Source organism: Zingiber officinale, chromosome 1B (genome assembly GCF_018446385.1).
Source record: "Zingiber officinale cultivar Zhangliang chromosome 1B, Zo_v1.1, whole genome shotgun sequence".
NCBI lineage: Eukaryota > Viridiplantae > Streptophyta > Magnoliopsida > Zingiberales > Zingiberaceae > Zingiber > Zingiber officinale.
This window is the reverse complement of record NC_055986.1, coordinates 111,707,415-111,717,753: the sequence shown is the minus strand read 5'-3', so window position 1 is coordinate 111,717,753 and position 10,339 is coordinate 111,707,415. Positions and strand designations below refer to the sequence as shown.

Here is a 10,339-nt window from a genome sequence, read left to right as displayed (position 1 = left end):
CTCGGAACAGTGGTTTGCCATTTAGTGCGAAAGGACGGCCGCTCGGGAAAACGAAGATAGAAATAGTTTCCCTTCCAATGCTTGTTCGAGGTCGGCATCTTGTCGAAGAAGACTAGACCGATCCGCGATTGGAAGAGAAAGGTTCCCCACTCGGACTGTTTGGGGTAGTAGAAGTAGTGGAAGGTCTTAGGGACTAAGGGGATGTCGTGCAGCTTAAAGAGAACAACCACCCCGCACAGCAACCTGATGGAGTTAGGGACGAGTTGGCCGAGCGGGAGGCGGAAATAGTTACACACCTCAAGGATGAACAGATGAATAGGGAAGCGCAGACCGGCCACGAACTGGTCTCGGAAAAAACAAACAGTGTCGGTCGGAGGGTCGTGTGGCCGATTGGAAGGTGTGGCTAATATCAGTTCGTGGTCAGAGGGAAGTTCAAAGGTTTGGGTAAGGCTCAGCGCATCCCTCTCGTCGAAACGGCTCTCTGTGGTAGTATACCAGAGGTCGGGGGCGAGTCCGGACTGACGAGAAGAACTGGCCATTGGTGGTAAGGGCTAAAGGAAGAGATGGCAAAGGTTAAGGAAAATGATGGCCGGAACAGTGTCTAAGAAGGCACGAATACGACGAAAGTGCGGAGAAAAACACAGAGAAAAACTGAAAAGGGAAAGGGCGAAGGAGCCTTACGATAGATCGGACCAAAGAGGGAGGCGGCGGATCACCGGGAAGCTGAGCAACGAATTCGATGGAGCGCTGGAAGAGAAGAAGCAGAAGCTTTCGGATGCGCACACAATATCGTGAAGCGGCCGAAGAGGAGATATGCTTATAAACATTGGGCTCGATCAACCAGAGCCGTCCGATCCAGGTTACAGGATCCAATGAGGGGATCTGACCGTCAAATTCGAAAAAGCCAAAGGTCACATCAGACTTGACGGCTCGAGTGAACGGTGACGAATGCGCGACCACGTGGCACTCGCTCACAGGTCGCATTTAATGAACACCATCATGCGAGCGTGGCTGCATGCTCAGCATTAATGACGGTATTTACACAAAGCCCGAGGAGTTTTCTAGGGATAATTAGCGTGACCGATGCCGAAGCGGCGGGACAACGGCAGGCAAACGAAACTTTCCAAGTACCAACCGGGGACACGCCGAACGACGTTACTTACTTGCATAGTCCCCGGACGGGCGGACACTAATCTCGATGGATGAGAGGCAGACACGCCACCCAGACGCAGTTCAATCAGTCGGACTTAGTGCCTCTTTCGACTAGACTCGAGGGGAAGACATGTGATCCGGTGGTAAGGACGGGGGACCCTCGTCGGCGGGAGGTCAACGACACGTGGAGGTCAATGGTCAAGAAGGTCAACCCCAAGGTCGTGCCGAGTGGACAGAGGTCGTGCCGAGCGGAGTAGCGGCCCGACCGAGCATCCGGCCGACCGGACATCCAGCCAGGGGTCTCCCGGACCGGACGAAAGACAGCCCGACCAGGGGTCGGGTTTCCGATGCTCAAGTAGAGTCTATGGGCCGAGCGGACCGCTCGGCCGAGCCGCATGACAATAAGGCGCAATTCCATCCGAGCACATAAGCAGGGCTTCCTTGCCCGGGCCGAGGTTTGCGCATTCCCTGAGGCCATGAGCGCCGAGCCGCTCGGCCCGGGAGTAGGTAAGAGCGCTAGGAGACAAAAAGGACAACTGGTAACTTCATCCTCGAGACACCTGCCGCCGACAAACAGCATGGTTGGCGGCCGGAGCGAACAGAGTATCGTACGGGGGAAGTTTCCATCGTCACATTCTGGATATGCTCAGACGATTGCGGAATGGCGTCAGACATGCTTTTCTGACACAACTCTACTGAGGTATGTTTGAGGAAGCGTGCACGCATCGAGAAACGTGCCCGCACCTCCCCGGGGTCCTATATAAGGACCCCCAGACTTCGACGGAGGTATGCAATTCTCATCACTGTAGCCACAGTAGCGTTACTTCGTTTCTCTTCTTCTTCACTGCTTGACTTGAGTGTCGGAGGGTCGTCGCCGGGAAACCCCTCCCGGCTCGGCTTCTTTGCAGGTTCATCAGGGGTCAACACCCTCGTCAGAGGACAGCGGAGAGTGCCACGTCCCCAGCGTTCATCGACTCTACGCTCGGACAAGATCAGTATATATCGTAGATTTTTTTTTAATGCTACATCTTAGGATTGACAATATCGTAAGTGGATAAATTTCTATAAATACATTGGATCAATAATACTAGAAAACATACTTATATATTCTTATCAGTTTAATATTTGATATAAAAAATTAAATTATTTTTTTATGAGAGAGAATGTTACAATGAAGTTGTAGTTGGAAAGTGTGAAGAGGGCTTTTTTTTTTCATAACTTTATCCCGATTTAAACCTTTACCCTATGGTAGTAATTCTATCTCACATTAGTTAATTCAGCCCTTTTCTAAGATGAGATATGCCTATAAAAATGATAAAATTAGTTAGTCTCATTGACTAGTCCTAGGGGTGTTCGACTCAGCTCTACGAAATTTTTTCACAGGCCACTAGAGTAAATCGGAAAGCGCGAGCGGTAGGCAGCCTAGAAACCCAACATCCTTTTATTAAGCTTCCCATTTGAAGAAAAAAATTCTTATAAATAGACCATAATTAGAGATGAACTACATGTACTACGTGACAATTTGAATATACTATCGCGATACCATACCCCTGGCCCTGAGACAAGATATGCCTATAAACATTATATAAAATAGATATTAAACCTTTTTAATGAGATATTGCTAATGAAATATAAAAAATAATATTATTTTTATTTCGACCGACCTCCGCTTCCGGGTCAAGTTGCCAGGTCATCAATCGACTTCCAACCGGTTATAGCTCTTTCGAAATCCTTCTCGGGAATTCCAAGTCCATGGGCCATTGCTCCAGATTAACTAATTTATATATTTTCCACCCTTGAAATTCCTCTTATTGGCGCGTTAAAGACTAATCAGGCCATTGCATGCTATTCTTGAACATTCAAGGTGAAATACGCAAAAGCCGCATCCACCGCCTCGCCCGCTTTCTCTTTTCCTCCTTGTTGTCGGCTCCTTCCGATCGATCGAGTCTTGCTCTCTTTCTTCTCGTGGTTACCTAGGGTTTGCAGCAAGCATAGTTGGATTTGATCCGATGGGTGAATGGAAGGTGGATGACATACCTCTGCCGGCTCTGTTCGAAGAGGCCTCGAAGATCCATTCCGTGGCATCCGGATCTTCTGTCGATCAGGTTCCTCTTCCGTTTCCCTGCCTGAGGCATTTTTTATTTGGTCCGGGAGGACTTTCCGATTTGTTTTTGTTGTTATGAGTTCTCTGTTCTCTTTGAGATTAAGCACTTGTGATGTATGTCTTTTTTGGTTAAAAGTTTGCAGTTTTGATTTGCAGGATGTTGTACGGAAGGGAATCCAGGCGCTGCGGCGCTGCGATGAGATGATAAGTAAACTGGGGTTGTTCTCGTCGAATGAGACGAAGGACGATGTTAGCACGGTCAACTTGAAGTATTTGTTGGTTAGTGTTTCTTTTCTTCGTGCTATGTCTTCGTTATTCGATGCTTTCTTTCTTTAGTATGGATGCGTCCTAGTGATGTCTCAGGGCCTATGATTTGCAAATCCTTGTACGTTTTGCAATATTGAAGGTTATGTAAGATTTGGATAAATATGTTTCTTTTTGACAATTGGTAGGTTGCTGAGATTTAACGCTTTCATGTACAAAATATATATATATATACTTCTTTGCGCATATCTTGTTTTTAATATCGATCTCCAACTCTGATTTTTGTACCTTCTTAATACTTATGCATACTGGATTTTTGACTTTGTGGTGAACAATGTACACTGTAGTAGGAGCTTAAAAAGAAAAATTTGAACTCTGGAATTCCATGTTATCCAGGAAACATAGTGTAAATCATATACATTGACATGCTTATTATTGCTTCTCCTCCTTGCTTGGTTGACTTATATATGTTCTTTTTTTTGTCATCTTCTTTCATTTTAAGTTATTCTCTATCTATTCTTGAAACAAGTTGTAAATATCTCTTTTTTTTTGTTGCCATATATTTACAATTATTACTGTAGGGAGCTTTAGCTGGTTGTCATAACCAGCAATAGATTTACTTGCATTATGAATTTGACTGTGTTGGCTATAGTCAGGGGTGCTTTACTGAGATCATATAGAATGGTGAGTTGCAAGTTGGTGGACCCTGTAAACCTGCTTGTATTTTCTACTTTGTTTTTCTTCCAACAGTTATGATCTCAATTAGTGATCCTTTTGAAATTATAGTCTGAAACTCCTTTCTGAATCATGCATCTAATGCAATTTGAGTCACTATGCTTTCCCCAATTTATGGTTCACTAAGAATCACGTCCTGCAGCCTAAGCATAGCAAGAGCACGTGGGTTACATGTGGGGAGTGACAGTATGCCAGCTAAGGTGGCTGTTCTTGTGATGCAACCATTTTCACTCACGTTGAAAATGTGTGTTTTGATTTAATTTTAGTTGTCATCCTTCAAGATCAAAATATTTATAATGCTTCTTCCTCTCCATCATCTGCTGCATGTGATTTTGCTTGTAGATATTATTTTACTATTTTCCTTTATAGCTAATTTATCTCATGCTGCATGAACTTTGTATATTCTCTAGGTTCCGTATTATATTGGGGAATTAACAGAAAAGGCTGTTGAAGATGACAGAATAAAAGTTCTTAAAATTTCTCAGGATCACCTGAAGGTAAAATGTAATTCACTGATTCTATAGAATTTATCAGCAAACATTAAGCCAAAGTATCAATTTCCTATGCTTTTCTGTAATCTGCTAGTAGAGTACTTGTATGGTTTGATCTTCTGACTCTCATTTTCTTGCAATGTGTCAAAGGAGTTCATTTCAATTTGTGAAACGTTGGAGCTTGTTCCTGAAGCGGAGTTGGAAAGTTCTAGCCAAGGAGGGCCAGATAATTTTGCAACACGAAGAGCAAGAAAGGTGGATCTTCACTATTTCTATAAAGAGATAAACACACTCTTAACTGTTGCATACAGGAAACTATGATCTGTCAGCCTTGGGTTTCATATTTCTTCTCTTCTTGCCAGTCATTTTCTTTTGCAATGTTGCTTTCACTTATCATTTTATTGACTTTGAACTTTTGAAGCTTTGTGAAGTTTATTCTTTTGTTGATTCTTGTTTTCTTTATTTTGTAGGTAAACAATGAAATTTTGATAATTACAGAATACAGGTTTTTTCATTTTATTCTTTCACAGCCACTTGTGCATGGTTTTGACAATCCTCCTTCTGTTTCAACTTGGCCTGTAACTCTTAAACCACCCATACTTCATGTTGCGCATAAGTTTAGTTCGAGCTGTTTTCTCTTTGTATTTGTTGTTGATTTGGCCTTGCAATCAGCAAATAATTCTAAAATATTTATACCATATTGCTATTAAAGGTAGAGATATATAAGGGATATGCCAAACCGGTTGATATTCTTGGCCAGTTTGCCTCTCATCTTGCTAGTGATGTAACACTATTGATTAGTGCTAGAAATGGTCTCCATCCATCAATTCAAGCTTCTGGGATAAGAAGTTGACTAATCAACTTTAACAATCTTTGTATTGGTGTATTAATTTGTTTATACATGGATGAAGAGACCCTCTATTTCCTCCAGTTTGTCTGATGTTGCTTTTTTTTTCTATGTTGATCAAATTATTACTAGATTGCCAGATTCAAGTGGCAGAGAGCTGCAGAAGCGAAGCTGCAAGAGATTAAAGAAAAAAAAGAAAGGCGTCATCGGTCATTGAGGGCAGCCGCTCTCTCTTCACCAGTTGAAGTTGGGGAGGAAGATGTACTTGATGATGATGGAGAGGAAGAAAGAGAGGTTTGGAAAATGAAACATCAAATGATCTCTTTAATTCTATCTTAAGCCACTTCGCTCTTTTGTTATTCTGGGTGTTGAATCGATATTGCACAGGTTTTAGCAAGATCAAGATTGTCTCCTTTCAGTCATCACTGGCTGCACACTCTTCCTCAAAAACTGATTGAATTGATTGTTAAATTGTTTTTATGATATCTTTTGTGGTTCGTCGGACAGTTTTGTATCATGTTGTACTTTGAACCGCTTCATTGGCAATGCATCTGCAATGTTGGTACAGAAACAAGTCTCAAGTGGTAGCGACAAGTTGCTATAGATTTAGAGATCTAATGGATTGGTTCTTTTTGTTTAATTTGTTCTACCAGTTTTAGAACAGAATCTTGGCATACAAAGAAATAATATAGCTAGATGAAATTTAAAATGAAAATTCTACTCTTAGGAGCAACTAAGTCTAGCTTCAAGAGATGATAAAATGATTGAAAATAGATTTGAGATGATATATAGTTACAGGAATTTAATCAATTGAAGGTATAAAGGATAGAGGGCAACCAAAAAAACTATAGTTTCATGGATTTCTCCAGTCAAGCTAAGGTTTAAAGTTTCAGCGTTGGAACTTCATTCAGTTTCAAAATTAAATAAACGTAGAGGGTGAAAGAAACTCTGGTTAGATAATGGAAATGATTTAATTTATTTGGATATTACTAGTGATGGAACCATGGTATAAAGTTTGGCGTTAACAAGAAGCGGCAGTTGACTGAGCTAGTGACAAAAGCAACAGTAGGGAGAGGAGGAAAATGCCAGAGGATACTAAAGATGCTAGAGAAGAGCCAGAGAAAACTTCACTAGGGAAGATGCTAGAGATGTTCTGATGTATTCCTTTGCCAATGCTGCTGCAACTGTGGAATCCATGTAGCCAACCGTAAGTAGATGGGTTGGCTTGATGATGGTGGTGCTTTTAAGAAAATTACATGTGGACCCTTCTGTGACTAAAATTACTAACTGCAATTTAGTTCGCATCATCTTTAACTTTGGAGGTGGAATCAAACTGGATCTTGTTCTCTCCGGGATTCATTCACATTTATCAAAATGGTCACGCTGACCAAGGATTTATAGTTGTCATTGTTGATCAGCTCTTAGCAGTATTTAAATTATGTTTATTTATTTTACCATAGAATTTCTTAGCATTTTGCTCTGTAGCAATCCCTACTAATGGTGAACAGATTTAGATTTATCATTATATAGTGTTGATTCTGTGTATTTATATTGTGTAGCTCTCTTTAGTTATTCTATTGCAGCCAGCATTTGCCTATGTCATACTCAACTACTTTCATTTTCAAAATTATACTAGTAAATAAACTCTTTTCCAAAGCATTTTTGTTAATTTGTTTTATCATTTTACATCAGTGTAAGAAAAATTGCATGACTTTGGTTGTACTATTGTGGCCGAAACTTGCAATAATTCATTTTTTGGCTATATATTACAGGCATGGCTTACAACAATTTCCTTATCTATTTGTAAGGTCAGTTTGTCCATATCTGAAACTTGTTTATCTATGTTCAGATTCATTCCAGTGCATATTTATGGGAATTTTCTTTTGTATTTGTATTAGATAGCTAATCTTGTATTTATTTTTCCCCTTCTCTGTCAGGCATTTGATCTCTTGGACATGCTAAAGAAAGAAGAAGAAATGCTCATTGCTGTGAAGGACAGACAGTCAAAGGTAAAATCATTCAATGTCCTCGTCATTTAAGGCAGCATTTTAGTGACATTCTTTGTATTTGCATAGATCATAATTTTACATGTAACATGAAGAGTGTTAGATCTTGGTGCCATCCTTATTGTGCAACACACCACGCATTTCTATTTTGGAAAACTTATTTTCTCCATCTTTTGAAATGGCTGATTTTGATTAGTTTTCAAAAAAAAAAAAAGGTTGATTTTTGATATCGAATCTCAGTCGTTTTGTGTTTTTTGGGTTTCACATATCAACAAACCATTACTATCACAAACAGTAACATCATGCACGCCAATGCCATGGCAAAGCTCTTCATATAACTAGGTGTTCTTCTAGTGTTTCTAAAATTGTGTGTTTTTACTAAAAAAAATCTGCTATTAAATTTGAGGCCCCTCATTTACTGATTAAATGACATAGAAGCTCTCTTCCTTAGAGCCAAGCATGGCAGGCACTGCTCCATCTTTCAAGTAAATTACTAAATCAGAATTTAAATTTTCAAAATGAAACTGCACCAAAACCTGAAATTGCTAAGCTTTCAAATCAAACCAAAATGACCCATTTGGTTTTGGATTTGTTTGGTTCAGATTGTTCTCATCATTTTTATAAGTGTATGAATATGTACATATATCCTTATTGGTCTATTGGTGTGGTTTTTGTGTCGGTTTTGGATGCCCACTTCTACAAATCTTGTTTCTCTTTGTCCTCTAAATTCTGTCCCCTGCATAACTAATCTTCCACACATACTCTCTCAACAGCTACACTACTATCTTTTAAGTATATTGTTTCTCATCAGGCATATATGTCTGTTACTTATCGGTACTAAGTTCATCACTCTATTTTGAACTTACATTGCCATCTTATTTTACTGTGGTATTTCTCCTCCTTTAATAACTGATTATTCAAAGCTTTGGATGTAACTGTGCAGGAAGGAGAAGATTTTACTCAAGAGATGCTTGATGAGCGAGCCAACCGGGCTGAAACTTGGCATAGAAATGCAGCGAGTCGAGCGGTTTTCTCCAAGCCAGCAGAGCCTATCACTTGCGCCACCTTTGCTCAGGATGTTATCGAAGGCAGGGCAAAACTTTCACAAGCGCATGAACACAAGCACCAACCAATGATCTTTGGACCGGCAAGCCTCGTTGGTGGAAGGATAACAAGCGAGAGGGAAAGAATACAGGCACAAGTCTTCCAACCTGGTCACAGGTTAAACATATTTTAAAATTTCTGCCACTGATCTTTTTTATATATTTTTATTTACTCATTCTTTTATCTTAAGCTAAATCGAATTCTTTGGTCATATTAGTCGAGCTCGATGTCTCGTCTGGAACGCTAATCACGCAATTCTGTTTGGAATATAGACTGCCTACGATGAGTATAGAGGAAGCTGGATTGCGCGAAATGGAAATAATGAAGAAATGGCAGGAGAGGAACGCTAAGATGATGGAGGAAGCAAGCTCTTCTTGGCACAAGGACATCACTGCATCAACTGACGAAGACGACGATGCTGAGGTGGAGAAGGCAAGAGCATGGGATGATTGGAAAGACGAAAATCCTCGCGGTGCCGGCAACAAGAAATTAACACCTTGCGGCTAACGGATTTCAGGCCTTGCATTGTATCCCAGAAGCCAACTTATAGTTATGTTTCAATGAGATTTTGAAGCCCAAAACCTCTCTAAGAAGCCATTAGATTCTATCATCACCTTATTTGCTCAATTAGTATATTTAAAGTTTTTATGTTAATATTTTCGATAGTTTTAAAATATTTGTTCAATAAGTAGTTTAATTTAGCTTAAAGAAAATTTTATATTAACTACGAATATAATTTTTTTTTTAAAAAAGTTTGGAATATCGTAGATGCGCAAGCATTTCAACTAGATTCCGATTGGATTTAACGCGAGTTCAGTTGTTGGACGATCGTATAGCGAGGATCCTGTTCAAGATTACGCTTCTTTCATCTCTTGCAATACCCAGTGGAAGCCGTAAAAGAATAGATTCCTCGTGATGAAATCCTAAGTGCACAGATCGCTCAAACGACTGCTTGGACAGGATCCATACTGGGACTCGTATCCCTCAAAACCCTAAATCGGAAGCATCGAATCCATACGCAAACGGTGAGAAAGAGGGACACGAGAGATCTCACGCTGTTGCATTGAAGCTGAATCGAAGCTGCTCTCTTTTCCACCGTTCCTCATCGTCTTCGACCACGGTACGAATCTTTAGTACTGGGCTGGTGTTTTGCCGCAATTAGGGTTGCAGATTGTTTCTTATCCCCGCTTTTGTCTCTTCTCCTTATGGATTTAACTGCTTGGTCGGTAGATATGGAGGCATTATGTCGAATCAAGAGTGATGGAGCTACTGCCTTTTTCTCCATGGTGGAGTTGCTGGTGGCGAGGTCCGTATTGGTAACAGAAAGGCTTTTTCTCCTTTGACTTCTTCTGACGGTAGGGTTTCTTCCCCTCGTCTCTCTTTTCTTCGGTTTTAATTGAAGTTGGGTATTTGATGACGGACGAAGCTGAAATTTTGCTTCTCCTTGGCCGAGCTACATAAAGATGTGAAATTTAGCTTCTCGCGCATTATTTTTTCACGGCGATCTAGGGTTTCTTTTAATCGTGTCGGCGTCACTCAGGAGGATTTGGAGCTTATCAGGATGTATTTTGTCGACGGATTAGGAATGCGATTTTGACTACCTCCAGTTAGATTGATCGTCTCTTTTGAAAGCTTT

The 10,339-nt window shown here is 40.7% G+C and overlaps 1 protein-coding gene across 1 annotated transcript; it reads left to right on the top strand.

The window, feature by feature from the left end:
- The first annotated feature begins 3,060 nt into the window (after window positions 1-3,060).
- Window positions 3,061-9,377, top strand: LOC121972247 (PP2A regulatory subunit TAP46-like). The gene is made up of 9 exons (XM_042523941.1): window positions 3,061-3,257; window positions 3,413-3,535; window positions 4,666-4,752; window positions 4,897-5,001; window positions 5,726-5,887; window positions 7,366-7,401; window positions 7,531-7,602; window positions 8,543-8,820; window positions 8,976-9,377. The coding sequence occupies exons 1-9, from the start codon at window positions 3,162-3,164 to the stop codon at window positions 9,208-9,210; spliced, it is 1,194 nt and encodes a 397-aa protein (XP_042379875.1). The 5' UTR covers window positions 3,061-3,161; the 3' UTR covers window positions 9,211-9,377.
- The last annotated feature ends 962 nt before the right edge of the window (window positions 9,378-10,339 follow it).